The 21,893-nt window shown below is 42.8% G+C and overlaps 1 protein-coding gene across 8 annotated transcripts in view; it reads left to right on the top strand.

Moving 5' to 3' along the window:
• TP53BP1 (tumor protein p53 binding protein 1) overlaps positions 1-21,893 on the top strand; it is a 176,121-nt gene that overhangs the window by 114,158 nt on the left and 40,070 nt on the right. For 6 of the 8 annotated variants that reach the window (XM_029574967.1, XM_029574966.1, XM_029574969.1 and 3 more), the window contains 3 exons: positions 2,614-2,706; positions 10,213-10,720; positions 21,433-21,585. In XM_029574967.1, coding sequence (XP_029430827.1) covers positions 2,614-2,706; positions 10,213-10,720; positions 21,433-21,585 — 754 coding nt within the window. The remainder of the gene's footprint in view (positions 1-2,613; positions 2,707-10,212; positions 10,721-21,432; positions 21,586-21,893) is intronic. The other 2 variants (XM_029574971.1, XM_029574970.1) reach the window with 2 other exon arrangements.

Here is a 21,893-nt window from a genome sequence, read left to right as displayed (position 1 = left end):
CCCCTGAGGCAGCCACTTGAGGAGTGGCGAAACTCGGCCTGAGTCGTACATTTTTTACGTCTCCACTACAATAAATGTTTTTAAAGGACATCCGGCATCTATCTTGTTTGTTGACACCACTACGTAGTCTCTGGAACCAATGCCTCCAAATGAAGTTCAGGAATTTTTTCTGAATTTAAGGATGAGCTTTGGGACTTCAATTGGGAACATCTGGAATAAGTATGACAGCCGAGCCAGTGCATTCATTTTCAATACTGCCACTCCTTTGTCCAAAGCTCCAAATCTCTATATATCTTCTTTAATGGGTATAATTCAATTTTAATAATTGATGCCTGAGAGGTTAACACCTAAATATCTAATAGAGTGGGCTGCCCACTTAAAAGGAAACTTTTCCCAAAGTCCTCTAACCTCTTTGTTTGGCACTGTTATGTTGAAAATATCCGACTTGGCATGATTTATTTTAAATCCCAAAACGTTTCCATATCGATCATTTTGTTAGGGTATGTAATGACATTACAGGATTGGGTAAAGTAAACAAGACATCATCAGCATATAGTGATATACGGTACTCCTTAGACCCCACCCTAATGCCTTGAAGCACCTGAGATTCCCTTACATTGAATACAAAAGGTTCCATAGCTAATGCAAAAATGAATGGAGATAGAGGGCAGCCTTGACGTGCACCTCTACCCAACACAAAAGAATCAGAATATCCTCCATTTGCTCTCAGTGTTGCAGTAGGACCATTATAAAGTTGCCAAATCCATTTACAGAAATTATTCCCTAGCCCTACTTCTTGCAAAACTGCCCACAAATATACCTAGTGCACCCGATCAAAAGCTTTCTCAGCATCTGTCGTTAGCAACACAGCCAGAAATGTGTCCCTTTGCACTCCCCATATCAAGTTTAGCACCATCGTTATATTATCTGCAGTGTGCCTGCCAGGTATGAAAACTGATGAGTCTTCATGCACCAAGGCTGGATTTTCGCCAGAATTTTTATATCAATATTTAGCAATGAAATTGGTCTGTAAGAGCCACAGTTGGTTATTCTTGCCCTCATTGGGTAGAACCACAATACCCACTTCCTTAATGATCCTCCCCTCCTCAACAATGCACTGAATATTCCCTTTAAGGGATCAACCAGAATTTTCCCAACCTTCTTATAAAAATTGGCTGTAAAGCCATCCAACCCCAGTGCCTTATCTTCTTTTAATGCTTTTAATAGCCTGCAGAATATCTAAGGTGGAGATTTTCTTATCCAACCATTGCTTCTGGTCTGAATCCAGTGATGGACGCCTTACCCCTGCCAAATAACCTTCAATATTCTCCTCTTTGATCTCCCCATCGGCCGTTTAAAGTTCCCGGTAAAACTGATGGAACTGTTCCCTAATCTGCCCCTGGGTAACTTGCAGTTAAGTTTTTAATGTTTCATAGTTTATTTGCTTTGTCACAAGTATACTGAAGCCACTTAAGTTCTGTGCTCCACAAACATAGTTGTGGGGGATGAAACCCAATCCTTTTGGACTGGTATAGCAGAAGTAAAGGAAAAGAAATTATTGGATACGTCTAAATTTCGCCTTACGCTAATAAAGATAGTAAGACAGACAAATTGATGGCTCTGAGACTTAAATCTCGTTTGACTAGAAATATATGTGCTATTAGATTGGTGGAGATGATATAACTTATGATACCAAACAAATGGGAAGCTTTTGCTAGATGATATTGGCTATTCTATGAGTGTTTTTAAGGGAAATTTTTCAGAAGAAATGCCTAAAAAGATTTTGTTGTGTTTCCTATCTAAAGCAACTTGTTAAGAGAGAACCTGCTCAACTTTCAGCACAAACAGTGGAGCTTTTAAGTCTTGAGCAGAGCTAGACTTTAAGTTTTGTTCTTTCCAGATAAAAATTTGTGCTTCAGTGGATTTGACCGCTGTCGGCTTATATTACTAGCCTGGCACTAAATTAAAAAGACAGGGGTATTGAAAGAGAGGAAAGGGTGTTTTATCCTTTTAACAGATCTGAAATAACACATTGGGAAGCGTTTTGTATGAGGGTTCTATAATAAGGATTGTAGAGATATTCCGGTGAGGCTAAATTAAGACCTACGACTACTGCCAAAATGTCTCAAGATTCTTATCTTGATGTTGCATCTCTTCACATGTATACTGGTCCTGCTGACTTAATAAAATCTATCTATTCTTTGTTACCTGTGATTCACAAAATGTTAATTCTTCCTTGTATAGGACCAGTATTGTGTGTGGTTTCCACGGTTATTTGCTGTGAGAGTAAAGTGATCTTATGTTCATGATTGAGGAAGGTATGGGGGAAGAGAATATATACTAGATTTGGTGCTCTCATTTTGCAAATACGCAACAGCTGATAGTCCACCATTGGGTGAACAGCCACCTTTTGTGTGGGTGCACAGAACTTTGTTTCATTGCACGAGTACCTAGCAAGAACCACCTTGCCACTGAGACAGCATCACAAACAGTTGAAATAGCCCCCCAGCCTGTTCTTCTGTTTCTCGTTCCTTGTTCCTACACATCTTTTTCTGTGGCTAGTTTTTCCTATCTAATATAATCGGTATTTGTCTTCCTTCATTCTGTGCTCAGTATCCCGAAAACTCTATCTGTATTCAGTCGTGTCTGCGAAGTCCGGCAGGAAGAAGAGGCCAGAGGTTATGATCTTCCTACTACTCCAGTCCGGTAATTCCTCAGAGCGTTATTCCTTTGTGTTCTTCACTTGCCACTCACTCCAGTGAAACTATGATCTGAAATGTTCTTCAAAAGTGTGGTGTTTTTAAGAGAGCAAAGGTTCTCATGGCAAGAGAGCCCTGACACTGGTGGTGTAACCTATCTCCAGATCATAAGGAACAGGTTAATCTAGTCCTGGGCATGCATCAGGGTAAAACCAGGACTGGATTATACTGTTCTTAAGACCTGGAGCCATGTGACAACCCTCTGCATAATGGAGTGTGGTAGTACTTTTATCTGAATGGCTTTGCCATGTTAGTTCAGTGTATCTGCTTCATTTTTGCTATCAGAATGAAGAAGAGTTGCCATTCTTCACAATGAAGATGGCATGTGAAGATGTTGAGAAGGCAGCCTATTTTATACTATCTTGTATCAATAGAAGTGATACGCAACCTTTACACTCAGTGAATCTCTTTGAGCATTCATGTCTCCTTTTAACTTTGAAAGCAACATTATATTCTGTCTCTTAAAATGTCTGTGGTATAAGTCTGTTCTCACAGGACAAGCAGGATGGTAGTCCTCACATATGGGTGACATCTTCAGGATGGAGCCCAATCACAGAACACTTTTGGATACTGGCAAAGTTTCTAGAACTTTGACTGGCATCTACTGGGCATGCCCAGCATAGCACCCACCCTGCAGCCAGCAGGGGTCCCCATTCAGCCTTCTTTTTTTCCATGCAGTAGTAGCCATGCGGGTTAAGAAGCTCTTCAGAGATTCCTAACAGGAATTTTTCCTCACGGAACTTCTTCAAAAATTTCAAAAAACTTTTATCCCACAGGGGTCCCTTATCGATATCTTTGCTCTGCGGTAGAACAGTAAGTTTTTTACCTGCTTGCGCTCGATTCCCGTCGAGTTTTTCTCTCGCAGCCTACCAGCCATCGACTGCACCGCAGCTAAATTTTGTCAAGGCCATGGCGTCGGGTTTCCATCGGTGCCCTGACTGCACTCGAATCATGTCCACCACTGACCCTCACACGGTCTGTGTGATGTGTTTGGGGTCTGACCATGATGTCCTTACTTGCACCAAATGTGCCCAAATGACATCAAAGGGTCACAAGGCTAGGCTGGAGAAGATGGGACTTCTCTTACGGACAAAAACCCCAACACCATCGATAGCTTCAATGTCGTCTGAACCAGTACTGTCTACTTCACGCCAGCATGGGGAAACCGCTGCTGCCCGACCGGCTTCGACAACTCCGTGGGTGTCGACCCCCTCTGTTCCTCCTCAGGAGAAAGACCGAGGGGAACATTGAGAAAAACTTAGACACCGCCACCATAAAGCTCAGGCCACTGATACAGGCAAGCCCTCGGCATCGACGTCGTCTGAGCCACCGACAAAGAAGTCCCGAACAGAAAAGGCCCCATCCTCTTCTGTCTCTGGGTCACCGAGGTGTTCCCTACCTGGACAGGTGCCGGGATCCGCGATTCCACCTTCACCGGTGGACCCTCTGGCTGCACCAGTGCTGCCTCCTACTCCAGAACCGGGTATCCATGCCCCAGGTTTCCATGAAGAATTGGATCTGATGATCCAAGAGGCCATCAGAAAAGCACTCCAGGGGTTCAAACCTCCATCAATGCCGGTTCCTGTTCCGGCCACCGATCCGATACCCATGGCGCTTGCACCGCTATTGGTAAGAATGGATAAGTTAATATGTGCCCTTCCACCGGTGCATCCGAGGGAACCGATGACCCCGATTCCTTCCTCACCGATACCCTTGTCATCGGAAGAAGAAGAAGAATCACCGATCTCCTTTCTGCCCTCCGGAGTGCTACCACCGACACATCCATCAATGCCGCCCTTGATGCCGTCGATGCCCCCCATCGATGCCTTCAATGCCTCCATCAATGCCTTCAGTCCCACTTCCAAAGTCATCGATGCCTAGGCCCAGACCTTCCGGAATAACACCATTACTCCCTTCTGATGAATATATGGGAGCTGGTGATAAGCCATACAATCCCTGGACCAGTGATTCGTCCCAGGATTCAGACGATCTGCCTTCATAGCCCTCTCCTCCTGATGAAAGGAAGCGTTCTCCTCCAGAGGACTTGTCCTTTATCAACTTTGTTAAAGAAATGTTTGAAACAGTTCCATTCCAGCTTCAGATTGAAGAGGACATCAGATGTTACAACTTCTCCAGTTTCTCGATGCTCCTAAGGAAATCATGTCTATCCCTATTCATGACCTCCTTTTGGACCTGTTAAAGAGAAATTGGGAGCACCCTGGCTCTGTGGCACCTGTTAACCATAAGGCAGATGCCACCTATCTAGTTCAGCCAGCCCCTGGCTTCCAGAGAACTCAACTAGATGATCATTCAATAGTTGTGGAGTCAGCCCAGAAGAGGGCACGATGCTCCAAACCCCACTCTTCCATTCCCCCAGGAAAGGAACAAGTTTCTGGATGTGTTTGGAAGACGAATATTTCATGGGTCAATGCTCATCTCTCGCATTGCTTCCTATCAATTATACATGACCCAGTACAATAGGGCCCTGTTTACGAAGATTCAGGAATTTGCTGAAGCCTTACCTCTGCAATTCCAGGACCAACTTCATGCCCTAGCACAAAAGAGTCTAGATGCTGCCAAACATGAAATACGTTCGTCATATGACATCTTCGACACACATTCCAGAGTTCCAGCGGCAGGAATTAGTGCAAGGAGATGGGCCTAGCTAAAGTCTTCAGACCTTATACCAGAAGTACAGGACAGGTTAGCTGACTTGCCCTGTGCTGGGGATAATCTTTTCGGAGAAAAGATTCAAGAAGCAGTGGCGCAGCTCAAGGACCACCAAGAGTCTCTGCGCCAGCTCTCCTTACTGCCTTCTGATCTTTCTTCCTCTTCCAAACAATCTTTTAGAAGACACTCCAAGAGACAATTCTACCGGCAAAGGAGATTCTATCCCCTGGCGTCCAGGGCTCGAACTTCTAAGTCTTACCAAAAAGGCCAATCCAAGCAACCTCAAGTACAGATGTCACAGCCAGCCTCCCAGCCAGGTCCAGCATGTGGCTTTTGACTCCTTCCTAGTGAGCAGTACCCAGCCTCCACTTCCGACTATTCCCGTCGGAGGCCGATTGTGTCACTTCTCCAAACCATGGCACACAATCACCACAGATCAGTGGGTACTCGCTGTAATAACCCAAGGTTACCACCTCAACTTTCTCTCTGTTCCACCGGATTCCCCACCTCGGCTGACCACTCACCGCTCCTGGAGCAGGAGGTCTCCCTCCTCCTCCAGTCCAGAGCAATAGAACCGGTGCCCCTCTCCCAACAGGGGCAGGGGTTCTATTCCCGGTATTTCCTGATACCAAAAACGTCAGGTGGTGTTCACCCAATACTGGACCTTCACACCTTAAACAAATACCTTCAAAGAGAAAAGTTCAAGATGGTGACCTTGGGTTCTCTTCTTCCCCTTCTCCTTTTTCACTCAACACACAATTAAACTCTGGAATTTGTTGGCAGAGGATGTGGTTAGTGCAGTTAGTATAGCTGTGTTTAAAAAAGGATTGGATAAGTTCTTGGAGGAGAAGTCCATTACCTGCTATTAATTAAGTTGACTTAGAAAATAGCCACTGCTATTACTAGCAACGGTAACATGGAATAGACTTAGTTTTTGGGTACTTGCCAGGTTCTTATGGCCTGGATTGGCCACTGTTGGAAACAAGATGCTGGGCTTGATGGACCCTTAGTCTGACCCAGTATGGCATATTCTTAAGTTCTTATGTTAAAGGGAAGACTGGCTCTGCTCTCTTGACCTCCAGGACGCCTACACACACATTTCCATTACTCCGTCACATCACAGATTCCTGTGTTTGTTTCCTAGTAGGCCCAAAACACTTCCAATATCGAATGTTACCATTCGGCCTAGCATCTGCCCCACGAGTCTTCACCAAGTGCCTCATAGTGGTACCTGTCTTTCTCAGGAGTCAAAGTGTCCACATCTACCCCTATCTCGATGATTGGTTGATTAGGGCTCCTACTCAGCAAACTGCACTGACGTCTCACGTGCCATACCCTGATCTCCCTAGGGTTTCTTATAAACTATCCAAAATCCAGGCTAGTTCCCTCTCAAACCCTATCGTTCATAGGGGCCGACTTGGACACTCTAAAGGCGAAAGCCTTCTTACCTTAGGATCGAGCTTTCACTCTCTCCTCTCTGGCCCATTGACTGCAGTCTCGAAAACACTCAACTGTGCGTCACTTTATGATCTTACTGGGTTATATGGCCTCCTCGGTACATGTCACTCCCATGGCCTGCCTGGCCATGAGAATAATGCAGTGGACTCTAAAATCACAGTGGATTCAGTCTTCTCAGCCAATGTCCACTATTGTCCACATCACCAACCAGCTCCACTTATCGCTAGCTTGGTGGATAAACCAATCCAATCTGCTTCAAGGCCTTCCATTTCAGGCTCCAGAACCTCAAACAACCTTGACAACAGATGCCTCCAACCTCCTGGGGTGCACATGCTGCAAACATGCAATCTCAAGGCATTTGGTCTCCAGAGGAAGCCAAACACCAAATAAATTTCCTGGAGCTTCGTGCAATCAGATATGCTCTGAGTATTTCAGGATCACCTCTCCAACCAGGTCGTCCTGATTCAAACTGACAACCAGGTGGCCATGTGGTTCATCAACAAGCAAGGGGGAACGGGCTCCTACCTCCTGTGTCAGGAAGCTGCACAGATATGGGAGGAAGCCCTTTCCCATTCGATGTACCTCAGGGCCACCTACTTGCTGGGAGTGGACAATGTGTTGGCAGACAAGCTGAGTCATACTTTTCAACCGCACGAGTGGTCCCTCAACCCCACTTTAGCGGACTCAATATTCCAACGTTGGGGTTACCCTCACATAGACTTCTTTGCGTCAATTCACAACCGCAAAGTAGGGAACTTCTGCTCTCTCACTCATAGCCAACACTTTCAGCCAAGAGATGCTTTCTCCCTCTCGTGGGCCAGCGCTCTCCTTTATGCGTACCCTCCACTTTCACTCATTTCAAAGACTCTAATGAAGTTGCGAAGGGACAAGGGACTAATGATTCTCATAGCCCCTCATTGGCCACGCCAGGTCTGGTTTCCAATTCTCCACGACCTAACAGTACCCTGGCACATTTCTCTGGGGAAGGAACCGCTTCTGATCACTCAGAACAATGGCTGCCTTCGTCACCCCAACCTCCAGGCCCTCTCCCTGACTGCCTGGATATTGAAAGGTTAATACTTCAACCTCTTAACCTTTCAGAGCCGGTTTCCCGTGTCCTAGTAGCTTCATGAAAACCTTCCACAAGGCAGTCTTATCGTTACAAATGGAACAGGTTTACGGTATGGTGTACTTCCATGTCCATCGATCCCTTCACTTGTCCCACACCGAAGTTTCTGGACTATCTCTGGCACCTGTCAGAGTCAGGCCTCAAAACTTCTTTTATAAGAGTACATGTCCATAAAGGTATCAGGGATGTAACTATTTCAGTACAGCTCCTTGTAATACGATTTTTGAAGCGCTTGCTCCACCTTAAACCTCCACTGCACCCTCTGGCCCCTTCCTGGGGCCTCAACTTGGTTTTGGGGCAGCTCATGAAACCGCCGTTTGAGCCTCTCCAATCCTGTGATCTCCGCCATCTCACCTGGAAGGTGATTTTTCTTTTGGCGATCATATCTGCTTGCAGAGTTGGTGAGTTACAGGCCTTAGTCACCTACCCGCCTTTCACTAAACTTCTGCCTGATAGGGTAGTACTCCGCACTCACCCTAGGTTTTTGCCTAAGGTAGTATCAGAGTTTCATATCAATCCATTATACTACCTACCTTCTTTCCCAGGCCCCACTCAAACCCAGGAGAACGGGCTTTGCATTCCCTTGAGTGTAAACGCGCTCTAGCATTTTATCTAGACCATACAGCTGCCCACAGGAAATGCACTCAATTGTTTGTTTCCTTCGATCCCATCAAATTGGGCAAACCTGTGGGTAAGCAGACTCTCTCCTCCTGGTTAGTGGACTGTATTTCCTTTTGTTACCAACAGGCAGGCATTCCGCTTCAAGACCGTGTTAAAGCACACTCTGTCAGGGCCATGGCAACATCAGTAGTGCACCTACGCTTGGTGCCGCTTGCTGACATCTGTAAGGCTGCTACCTGGAGTTCTCGCCACACCTTCGCAGCACATTATTGTTTAGACAAGACTGGCAGACAAGATTCCATCTTCGGCCAGTCTGTGCTATACAACTTATTTGTGAAGTGAGCTACCAACTTCCTTCTGCCAACCCGGTAGGGTTCAGGATGCCCTTTACCAAATTCCACCCCAGTTCTTGTGCCTGTTGCACGTCTTTGGGTACATTTGGTGCATTACTCGGGCATCCTCAGCTCGGTACTCACCCATATGTGAGGACTACGATCCTGCTTGTCCTGTGAGAAAGCAGAGTTGCTTACCTGTAACAGGTGTTCTCACAGGACAGCAGGATGTTAGTCTTCATTAAACCCGCCCACCACCCCGCAGAGTTGGGTTTGTTTACGTTTTCTTATTTTATTTTTCGCATGTACTTTTTACTATAAGACGAGACTGAAGGGGGACCCCTGCTGGCTGCAGGGTTGGTGCTGTGCTGGGCATGCCCAGTAGGTGCCAGTCAGAGTTCTAGAAACTTTGAGAAAAGTGTTCCATGATTGGGACACCCATATGATGTCATCCATATGTGAGGACTAACATCCTGCTGTCCTGTGAGAACACCTGTTACAGGTAAGCAACTCTGCATTGTGAGCTCTGCAGACTTGTGCATCAGTCACAGCCATCAGAAAAACACTGCAGCAGGAAGTGGAGAAGACACTTTTGACTGCTTAGATGAAGTGGAAAGGTTTTGGGGAGGAGGAATCCAGTCTATAGAAGTAAATGCCTTGTATCTCTGAGTTTCTGAAATCATTTTTCTCTGCTTCGGAAATCAGACTCTGGAAGGCATTTGTGTGGGATGGGTATTGCTATGAACATGTATAGAGCTCTGAATCTGCCAGGGCTGGGATAGCAGTATTGGAATGATGGTGCATATCACTCCATGAAGAGATCACTTATTGACACTACTGAAGTGAGTGGGCTTTTGGAGGACCACTTGTCTTACCAGGGTTTGGCCAAAGTTAATGTTTTCATTCTTTGCTTATTAGTGCTTTATAGGACACTGATGCATATTCTGGAATACTGTATGCGGGAATGTTAAAAACAGCACAGAAGCTGATCCAATGCAGCAGAAACACAAACAAAAGAGAGGTGGATCGATGTCAAGAGAGAGAGCTTTTATTGGTCATATGACAGATTACCCAGATTACTCAGCCCGAGTCAGGTAATCTGTCATATGACCAATAAAAGCTTTCTCTCTTGACATCGAACCACCTCTCTTTTGTTTGCGTTTCTGCTGGAAGGTTAATAAATCTTTTTTTTTTTTTTTTGTTGTTCCTCTGAGCCTCATGTGTATATGTAATTGATTGGCAGGGGGGAGCTGTTCCGTTTCCCAGGCACAGAGGAGGATCTGGGCGAAGATCAGAGGGGTTGGCAACTCCAGCAGCGCTTGAAGAAGGTTTCTCGTGGGCAGGTTATGAGTACCCAGCCAACACCAGAAAAATCCCAGGAGCAGCCTTGTTCTGGAGAAGAGGAAGAAGCCATGGAGGTGGAAGATACACAGGGGCATGTGGAGAGTAAAGACAGACAAGAGGATGTAAAGAGTGAGCAGGTGGCTACATGCTGGGAGATGCAGCTGGAAAGAAATGATAAAGAAGTCCAAACTGTGAAGAGCTTGATCTCCGCACTGCCAGGAGTGTCCGCAGCAACTCAGACGGAGAAGGGAGCAGACAGCCGGGTGGAGGTGGGCACCAGCATGGCCAGACAAGAATGTGGGAGACAGGATGCCAATATCCAAACTGAGGGGGAGCCTGGGAGAATGGAGAGTGGGCAGAAACATGTTAATGTCCAGGGAGATGATACGGACTCTATACACAGCCAGGTGAGAGAGGGTGAGCTTGAGTGAGTGAGAGAGAGAGAGATCATATGGGGCAGGGCTCTGGCACTTTCTATCTGAGCCGCCAGGAGTGCATGTGAGAGCCTGTCCACTATACTCAAGGGCTTTATAGCAGCAACACTAAAACATATTTGGGTGGGAAGGTTTATTACATAATGTCATTTTTCTTTTCTTTTTTTTTTTTTTTTCCATAAAGTGATAAGTGATAAAATTCTTATTTCTTTTTACTTTTGTTCTTTTTGATTTATCATCTTCCTTTGTCATGCATAACATTTTGATTTTTTAGCAAAGGTTAAGATTTCATGTGTAATGAATAAAGGGATGTTAGGAGATGGGAACAAGGACGCGCTGTGTTTGCGGGCTCATAATTAGAAATACAGAGCAGCAGGATCACTGTGCTATTACATTAAACATTTTTAACCTCACCTGGCAGGTTTCTTTTCTCCAACAAGTATTGAATAAAGAATGCTAGGATGAAGAGTACAGTGTGATTTTCAGATATTTTTATTGAAATTGATCTCTTAGTTTTATAGTTGGATCTATAGATTTGTTTTTTAAAGAAAGAACTATGAAAGAGTGAAAATTTGCTGAACCCCAAAAGACCTTGGAATGGGAAAGAGAGAAGTCTTAGCTATTACAGGTGATCTGGTTTAGTGGTTAAGAGCTCTGGGCTGTGATTCAGTCTCTGGGAAATGAGTTCAGGACTTGCCCCCTCCCCCCCCCAGTCCCATCCCAAGTATTGCAATTGATGTAATCCGGATTTCCCAGTCAACAATTTTTTTTTTTGTTTTAATTTTGCTGTGGTGCAATATAAATACATAATAGGAAAATGCAAACACAATTCCTAAAATCGTTTTGCTTTTATCTCTTTACTACAGCAAGAAACATCCAACTGTTTATTAAAATTTGTTAATCGCTTAAGCCAAGACACTAAGTGATGTACAGATAATACATCATATTATAAAATACTAAAGAACACAAAGCAAAAGAATAGAACATCTGCCAGCTACATTATTGTCCAACAATGCAAGAGCAATAAGTCACTTCTGCCTTTTAGATTGTGCAGGTTCAACCAAAGGCCTCTTAAAATGCCTTTAACAAACATTTAAAGGTCTTTGTCATTTAGTCTACTTTTTCTAAGTCCGCTTTTGCATTACTTATTTGCATATTTAAAGTAGAAATCCAGGGATGGTCAATGTTCACATGTGGTTTTTTCTTGCAAATGTCTGTTTACTGCCAGGCTTTCGTATCGACATGACCAAACTAAATGAGTTTTAATGTAATAGCATAGTAGATACTGGCATACAAATAAGCATATAACGTTTTGTTAATTCTCAAATTTAGATGTCTTATATTGGCTTTGGACTTCAGGGAAGCTGTGCTCTCTCTCTCCCTCGCCTCTACACTCTCTCTCCCTTTCCCCCTTTCATCTAGTGTACTTTGCGGCAGAAAGCTATGGAAACTTGCCTGGTCAAGCCAAAGAGGTTGAAAGTGTCCTGGTTTTGCCCTGCTAAATGCATGAAGATGTAGTTTTCAATGGTTAAGGAAACTGGAACTACATCTCCATGAATGGATAGGGGTAAAACCAGAGTTGATCTGGGTGAGTTAACAAGCCTAACTGCTGCCTCTGAGATAAGAAGTCTGGCTTCCAATATTGATATCTATCTTAACTATCAAAAAAGCAGTAGTCCTGTTTTTTGTTTTTTTTACTTTGACTCCTCCAGTCAGGAACCTATGGATTTAGTCCCTCTTACAGCAGTTGGAGACAGTTCTAATTTTTTTTTTTTATGACAACACTGGTATGTATGACAATAGAACTAGTATAGTTGATGTTCTGTCTCTAGGTCTTGGATAGACAGGATTTTCACAAAGGCACAACCTTATTTGTTAATTTAGGCTGGTATAATCAGTGCTAGTTTTCTTTGGCCAAGCTCCTGCATTTTTAAACCTGCAGAGATGCGAGCCGTTACAAGCAGAATCTGCATCTCAGTTAAGGAGGTATCTGGTAGAGCTGACTAAACTGGCAGTTTTTAGATAAAGGTCCTCTTTCTTAAGGGCAGCATTTTGTATTCAAAGCAGGTAAGGCAGTGTGTTAAGTTTGTTCAGGGCAGCCTGTTTGGTTTGATGAATTTGTTTTGCTTACCATGGCTGAGAGAGAACATTGTTGCTCTGCCTGCGGAGGGAAACGCTATACAGCTGATGGGTCTCTATGTGTAGTTTGCGGCGGGGCTGCGGATAAAGGGGAAACCTCTAAATCAGTGCAAATGGCAAAGAAACTTATACCTGAGCCTGAAGCCTCCTCAAAATTTCAGTCGAAGCCGGTGTCAAGCATCGTAGAGGCCATTATCCCGGTCAGTTTGGCAGTTGAGAATGATGTGGTGGCCATTTTGAAAATGCCACAGTCTGCAGCAAGCTTCGTGTAGGAAGGTATAATGTATTATCAGGAGCCTCCAAAACTGATCCTGGAGAAGAATCCTCAAGAAGGCACTTATTCTGAAGAAGCAGGCACATCGGCTATGGAATACTCACCTGAATTTTTCAAATTTCTGCAGGCATTCCAAATATTGCAGAATCAGGGACATGGTGAGGATTTATATTCACAGTCTGTGTCACCCCTTGCAGATCAACATAGACCTCAAAAGAGAGCGAAGTCATCAGCTGAGGACCCAGACTTCTGCCTTCCTGAGCGAAGGCAGTCACCAGTACTAGAAAATGATTTTGATTACGCAGGAAGTAGTCATGATTCCCTTGAAGAAGGGGAAATATATTCAAGTGGGGAGGAAGAAGTGCAAATTAGATTCTTTCAAGAAGAGATGTCTGCTCTGATTTCCCAAGTTTCTAGAACCTTTAGGCTGTTGAAGACTCCCCAGACTGGGATCCAGTTTTGAAGGGTATGTGCAGAAAGACTACTTTATTTCCTTTGCACCCGGAGATTGAATCAATGATGTTTTCTGAATGGGAAACTCTGGAATCAGGTTTCAGATGCTTGAGAGCTTATAGCTTTTACCCAGTGCCTATAGAGTCTCAAGAGCTTATGTTTCAACTGCCTAAAGTGGATGTTACGGTGATGGCTTTCACTAGAAGAACTACTATCCCTGTGGAAGTGGGTGTGGCATTAAAGGAGCCTCAGGATAGGAAGTTTGAGTTAAGTTTAAAGCATATGTTTACTAAAAATTCCTTTTTATTACAGATAGTTATTTGCAGTAGCTGTGTGGCGAGAGCTTTATTGTGCTGGATTCACAGCTCCCTGAGGGAGAACAGATTGCAAATTTGGAATCTGCAACAGCTTATTTATCAGATAGTCTATATGATATAATAAGAATTACAGCAAAATCATTGGCACACTCTGGCTTTGCCAGTGAGTGGCGGACTCATGGTTTAAGACCTCTTTGTGCAAGTTATCTTTCAAAGATAGACATCTATTTGAAGAACTGGAAAGGTTTGTAAAGAATTTAGAATAATCAAAACCACAAATACTACCTATCAGAGGATAGGTACAGGCTAGGTTACCAATCATTCAGAGGGTGTAGTCAATATAGGGAGTCTAGAAACTATAGGCCAGGAAAGCAGTTTACGGATAGATTTTAAAAGGCCTACATCCGCCAAAACTGGGGGATACGCACATGTCTCTGGCCAGCGCATGCCACATGGATTTTAAAAAGCAACTGAGTACGTGCGTATCTCCTAGTATGTACACAAGTCCAAAAGGCAAAAAAATGGGCAGGGTGTGGGCGGGATCTGGGCAGGACATGGTCGGTTTGGATCCATAAATAAAAATGTGCGCCTACGTACTTAAACGCACAAGCATACGCTGGGGTCCCCTACCACGTAACTTTACTTCTACTATGGAGGAGGTGTAAGTAGGAAAAAAAACTAGGCTACTCAGCAGGGTTTTAAGGGTCAGGCAGGTAGGGTACAAGAGAGGCTAATTAGGTGCGAGTGGGGGTAAGGAAGTCCTATCCTTGAACTGGGAATGAACTGGGGAAATGAGTATTGGCATTGGCGCACGTATCTTACAAAATTTCCCCACTAATGCAATAGATGTGGCATTTGCACACATTCATATAAAATTGGATGCACATGTACACACGTCCTACAGATTTTGTAACATGCCTGCATATAAACACGTATGTTATAAAATGGACGTGTCCGTGTGCACACGCTGCAAACACGTGCACATGTGTGCCCGCATGCCAGAATGAAAGTTACCATCTTATTGTGCAGACTGTGAGGAAAAGAAAAAATGCAGCCCTTTCATGGGGCAAGAAGACCGCAAACAGATATTTCAAGCTCTGCATGTTCTGCACAGTCATCACAGTCAAGCCTTGTGGATCAGCTCTTTGACAACGCCTATAGGAGGCAGACTTCAGAAGTATTTCAAAGAGTGGATCCACATCACTTCAGACCATTGGGTCTTGGACAACATAAAAAATGGCTATGCACTAGAGTTGACAAGACTCGGAAAGAGATGTTTCATAGTCTCTCCCAGCATTACCAAAAAAATTGGCTACAGTTCATTCAACTCTGACCAAGTTGATAATGTTACAGGCTATTTGTCCAGTGCTATCCGGAGAGGAGCAGCAAGGCACTCAATATACTTTGTCATTCCAAAAAAGAGTGGCCCGTTGAGGTCAATTTTGGATCTAAAAGGTCTGAACAGGAGTTTATTAGTGCCTCATTACCATATGGAAACTCTCCGATCAATGGTCTGTTTGGTGAGAAAAGGCAAGTACCTGCTCTAGATCTAAATGAGGCCTATTTTCATATCCCTATATGGTATAACAGCCTATCCTCATATTTGTATAATTGGAAAATATCAATTCAAAGTCCTGCCTCTTGGACTAAAAACAGCACCAAGAACAGTAGTGGCAGCCTATTTAAGAAGGGATTTTGGTCCATCCTTATTTAGATGATTGGCTGATTAAAAGCAAATCATATGCAGAGGGATTAACAATCGCAAATTGTGGCATAACAGTTTTTCAAAGGCTAGTTTTTCAAAGGCTAGTTTGGATCATCAATTTTGCAAAATCAATTTACAGCCTTAACAAGTTATAGAACATTTGGAGGGCACAATTCAATACCCAAACAGGTTACTAACTTCAAAGAGATTTATCATCCATTGTACCTGAAGACTGGAGGATAGCTAATGTAACCCCAATATTTAAAAAGGGCCCCAGGGGCGATCTGGGAAACTACAGACCGGTTAGCCTGACTTCAGTGCCAGGAAAAATAGTGGAAAGTATTCCAAACATCAAAATCACAGAACATATAGAAAGACATGGTTTAATGGAACAAAGTCAGCATGGCTTTACCCAAGGCAAGTCTTGCCTCACAAATCTGCTTCACTTTTTTGAAGGAGTTAATAAACATGTGGATAAAGGAGAACCGGTAGATGTAGTATACTTGGATTTGCAGAAGGCATTTGACAAAGTTCCTCATGAGAGGCTTCTATGAAAAGTAAAAAGTCATGGGATAGGTGGCGATGTCCTTTCGTGGATTGCAAACTGGCTAAAAGATAGGAAACAGAGAGTAGGATTAAATGGACAATTTTCTCAGTGGAAGGGAGTGGGCAGTGGAGTGCCTCAGGGATCTGAATTGGGACCCTTACTTTTCAATATATTTATAAATGATCTGGAAAGAAATACAACGAGTGAGATAATCAAATTTGCAGACGATACAAAATTGTTTAGAGTAGTTAAATCACAAGCAGATTGTGATAAATTGTAGGAAGACCTTGTGAGACTGGAAAACTGGGCATCGAAATGGCAGATGAAATTTAATGTGAATAAGTGCAAGGTGATGCATATAGGGAAAAATAACCCATGCTATAGTTACACAATGTTAGGTTCCATATTAGGTGCTACAACCCAAGAAAGAGATCTAGGCATCATAGTGGATAACACATTGAAATCGTCGGTTCAGTGTGCTGCGGCAGTCAAAAAAGCAAACAGAATGTTGGGAATTATTAGAAAGGGAATGGTGAATAAAACGGAAAAATGTCATAATGCCTCTGTATCGCTCCATGGTGAGACCGCACCTTGAATACTGTGTACAATTCTGGTCACCGCATCTCAAAAAAGATATAATTGCGATGGAGAAGGTACAGAGAAGAGCTACCAAAATAAGGGGAATGGAACAGCTCCCCTATGAGGAAAGGATTAGGACTTTTCAGCTTGGAGAAGAAACGGTTGAGGGGGGACATGATAGAGGTGTTTAAAATCATGAGAGGTCTAGAACGGGTAATGTGAATCGGTTATTTACTCTTTCGGATAATAGAAAGACTAGGGAGCACTCCATGAAGTTAGCATGAGGCACATTTAAAACTAATCGGAGAAAGTTCTTTTTTACTCAACGCACAATTAAACTCTGGAATTTGTTGCCAGAGGATGTGGTTAGTGCAGTTAGTATCGCGGTATTTTAAAAAGGATTGGATAAGTTCTTGGAGGAGAAGTCCATTACCTGCTATTGATTAAGTTGACTTAGAAAATAGCCTCTGCTATTAACATCAACGGAACATGGAATAGACTTAGTTTTTGGGTACTTGCCATGTTCTTATGGCCTGGATTTGTCACTGTTGGAAACAGGATGTTGGGCTTGATGGACCCAGTTCTTATGTTCTTAAGAGTCACTCAAGTAGAAACATTTTCAAACCAGCAGTTTCCAAAAGCTTGGGACTATCTTCAGATCCTCTGGTTAATGGCTTCAAATTTAGATTTGGTACTATGGAACAGAGCTCACATGAGACCCTTGCATACATCTCTGCTGGCAACATGAAAACCCCAACCTCAGTTCTACGAGTTTGTTACCTCCGTCTCACTCGGAGAGGAAAAGTCTAAATTGGTGGTTGAGTGGGCCAAATCTCCTGAAGGGAGTATCCTTAGAATATCCAGATTGAATATTGGTAACAACAGATGCTGGCCTAAAAGGTTGGGGAACTCGTTGTCTGTAAGTGAAAAGTGGATAGACACAAAGAGAAAGTGTGTGATCCGTAAACAGGTTAGAGACAAGGGTATAAGGTTGGCTTTCAAATAATTTCAGCCAATAGTCACAGGGAGAGCAGTAAGAGAACTGAGCGACAATGCCATAGGGGTAGTGTATGTAAACAGGGACGGAACTTGGAGTCTAGGAACATCAGATGTGGTACATCTGCTTTTTGCTTGGATGGAAAGAAATCTAATACAGCTATCTACTCTTCACATTGCAGGACAGGAAAACACACAAGCAGATTTCTTAAGCAGAAATACATTAGATCCTGGAGATTAGGTCCTGAGCCATTGGGCTTAACAACAATTAGAAATAAATAAAATAAATAAATAAAACAACAATTAGTGCAACAGTAGGGAGAGCCTCAGATGGATTTGATGGCAACCAGCAATAATACAAAGATAAAGATTTTTCAGTTGTCGCAAGGAATATGGCAGTGAGGCAATAGATTCCTTGGTGCAGAGTTGGCCAAAGAGGAAGCTAATGTATATATTTCCCCTGTGGCCTCTGATAGGTCGTACAATAAGGAAAATAGAAAAGGAAGGAGTGCAAGTAGTGCTGGTGGCTCCGGATTGGCCAAGGAGACCTTGGTATGCAGATTTAAAAAGGCTGATAATCAGGCAGCCCTTAAGACTTCCAGGGGTCGGGGCCTTCTACAGCCAGGTCCAATTGTAATGGATAACACTTCTCAATTCTCACTTACGGCAGGCATGGCTCTTGAAAGGTCAAAGTTAGTCAAAAAGGGCTGTTTGCTGTTGGTAATTAGATCAATGTTGAATTCAAAAAAGAAATCTACATCGCTTGCATGTATAAGGATTTGGCCGGCATTGTAGACAAAATTCATTCTCTCTATAGTGTTCTCAGATTGCAGAGATATTTTTATCATTTTTATAAAAAAAGTTTAGATAGAAGCTAGGCTTTAAGTTCTTTAAAGGTGCAGGTGGCAGCGATACCTAGTTTCAGAGGAAGAATCAGGGATATGACTATAGCCTCACATATTTTACCCCACTTGGGAAAACAAACATCTCTATCTCCACCAGTACGGCAATGGAAATTGAACATGGCTTTGTGAGCATTAGCCTTAGTACCTTCTGAGCCTAGAAGTGAAGCGAAGACAAAGTATTTAACTTTAAAAACTGTGTGTTTGCTATCAGTTACTTCAGCGAGATGGAGTTGAGTTGCCATCATCAGCTTGCTGAAAACCTTTTCTAAGTTTTAATCAGGATTCAGTGAATCTTAGGCCAGTACCACCTTTTCTTCCAAAGGTGGTCTCTAATTTTCATCTGAATCAACATTTTGTTCTACCAGTTTTTAATAATAAAAAAAAAAGATTCTAGAGGAGATAAGGAATTTCTAAAATATTTAGATGTTAAACATTGTCTTGAAAGATATTTAGAAATGCCTAGTGAGTTTCATAAGTCAGAAAGATTGTATTGTTTGGTGGTCCACCCAAGGATTTGCCTCAAAAGCTACTATTTCAAGAAGGATTAAAGAGGCTGTATGTTCAGCCTATAGGAAGCTATATGGGAAGTGTAAGCTTTATTTTTTTTTACTTTTTTGAAATATGCAAATAAACTTATCTCAGAAGCAAAGACTGTGGTTTCCCTTCTGTGCAGCCCGACACTGTATTAGTGTTTCGATATTTCAGTGCGCCGTGTTTGACTAACACAGTGTCGGGGTGCCACAGAAGAGAAACCAAGGCTTTTGTTTCTGACAAGTTTATTTGCATATTTCAAAAAAAGTAAAAACAAAAAAAAATTTACACTTCCTATATGTGACCTATGACATACTGAAACAAGACATTAGCCATTCCAAATTATGAGTGCAGTTGGCGTCTTGAACAGAATGAGGTCATATTACACATTTTTATGACGTGTTTGTCCCAGTCATTGTTAACAGGTGAATTCACAGTTGTTTATGTATAACTGGCCTGAACAGAGTTAGCTGCATAATAAGTTAACTGGCTAACTCCAAATATCGGAATTAGCTGGTTAACTCCGCTCCTCCCCGGAGCATCTCCTGCCCGCCCCCGGAAACCCCCCCTGACTTAATCCAGCTAAATTCTAGCCGGGTAAGTGCTCAATATACCCGGGTAAGCCATTTAGATGGATAAATATTGTGTTATCTTTCTAAATGGTGTTTGGTTTATAAGTGTTAACCAGATATTTTCAGGGTAAGAGCAAAAAAAAATAAAATTTGTATGGATTGGAATTAGTTGAAGTATTTAAGACAAGATGTTTATTTAGATTAAATAGTTAAAAAGAAAGTTAAAGTTTTAATCTAGCTTTCACAGAAGTACACTTGACTATATTCTAGTTCTGTTTATGACATAAATACCAGTGATGTCATTAAAAAAAAAAAAATTTAGATCTCTGCCTTCAAACTGCAGGATAAAGGACTAAATCCATAGGTTCCTGACTGGTGAAGCAGAAGTAAAGGAAAGGGAATTAGCAAATAAGTCATCATTTCTCCTTAGCTCCTTAGTAATATCCCAAAGTTTGTTGGAACTTTCTCAGTGGGTGAAATGTGCAAATTATATTGACAGTGATGAGCTGAGGTTTGGATACTAACTGCAAAGTACAGATGAAGGATGTAGATTGAAGTTTGCAATTTTTGTTTATTGAAGCACATGCTTGAGACATTTTTACTTGCTAGTTACCAGCTTTGCGCTCTGGTCACTTGTCCCTGCCCATGAACTGTGCTCATCTATCCCTGTATTTCAGTAGCATTCTACTTGAATCCAAATAGCATTGTAGTCCCATATCTGACTGACAAAGATCCATGAGTCAGCAGCAAAGGCAGACAACATGAACACTTGCATAACAATCATCCTAGGCTAATAAACATAGTATCAGAAACTGGATAAGCTATTATTGGCTTTGTTTTATAGACATAGGAACATAATAATATGACAGCAGATAAAGACTGCATCTATCTAGTCTGCCTGTTTATGCAGTACCAGTGCTTGATTTCTAAATAAAGACAAAAATATCTGAAATAGTTAATGGTTAATTAAAAGCAACCACAGAAACAGCAACTTGTTATAAACCCCATCTATTGTCCCTTGTTGAGCTGAAAGATTACTCCAAGTTCTGCACAATCTGATTTGATATTCTAGCATAGATGGAGTACTAACGTGACTAGTGATAGTTCTCATTTGAGGAGGAGAGAAAATAAAATGTATTTCCTCTTGATCCTTGCCAAACCAGATCAGACACATGGAGTAATACTCCCCCTACCAGCAGATGGAGATAGCACAGGTTCACTGATACCATCCCTTACAGGCTCTTGTGCCGACCTCAGTCTACCAGTTTTCTCTGACTGCAACAGACAAGCATCCCATGCTGAGAGCTGAGGCCTGGTCTAAGCCAGGCGAACGATTTTGAAGGACATTTGTATGCACAGCTCCTGCAGGCATGTGTGCGTGCACATCTCCCTCCATATACGTACATGAGGGAGGGGAAAAAGACCATCTCATATCATTAAGTCATACAACTATTACAGCTGATAGCTTTCACAGCACTGTAGGTGGGTACAAATGGGCAAATTGGGTGAATCACATAATCCTCATCTGGCATCTGTGTTTCCAAGTTAATGATTGCCAGACACTGGGAAACAGAGCTTACTATGAGGTGTGCTTTTTGAATGGATTTGTTTTTATTGACATTCTTCTTTTTCTTTTCTTTTCTTTTTTTTTTTTTTTTTTACCTCAGGGGGAGGAGGAGTTTGACCTGCGGCAGCCCCCTCCAGGGCGTCTTCTGCACCGCCATGTGCGGACAGTTCGTGAGGTGCGCACTGTGGTCACTCGAGTAATTACGGACGTCTATTATGTGGATGGAGCTGAGGTTGAGCGTAAAGTGGTAGAGGTAATGCTTTACAGTTTTCAGGATTACTTATTTGATTTCTGTCTGCATATATTAAAAAAAAATTCTGTTGTACCTTATTTAAAGTAATTGTTTCTTAGGGGGAGGTTCCAAAGAACCTGGACGATCTCTATATGCAACTTATCATGAAGAATTGATTGATGGCATATACCTGTTTCTTATGCGCTAAAAAGGAGTAGTTGCAAGGCTGAAAGTTTGCATGAGGCATTGGCATTTTTAAAATTTTTATAGCTGAAGCCCAGACAAAGGGGTTGATTTTAAGAGGCGCGCGGTTCCCGACGTGCACACGT

Source organism: Rhinatrema bivittatum, chromosome 13, assembly GCF_901001135.1.
Source record: "Rhinatrema bivittatum chromosome 13, aRhiBiv1.1, whole genome shotgun sequence".
NCBI lineage: Eukaryota > Metazoa > Chordata > Amphibia > Gymnophiona > Rhinatrematidae > Rhinatrema > Rhinatrema bivittatum.
This window is presented reverse-complemented; position numbering and strand designations above follow the sequence as displayed.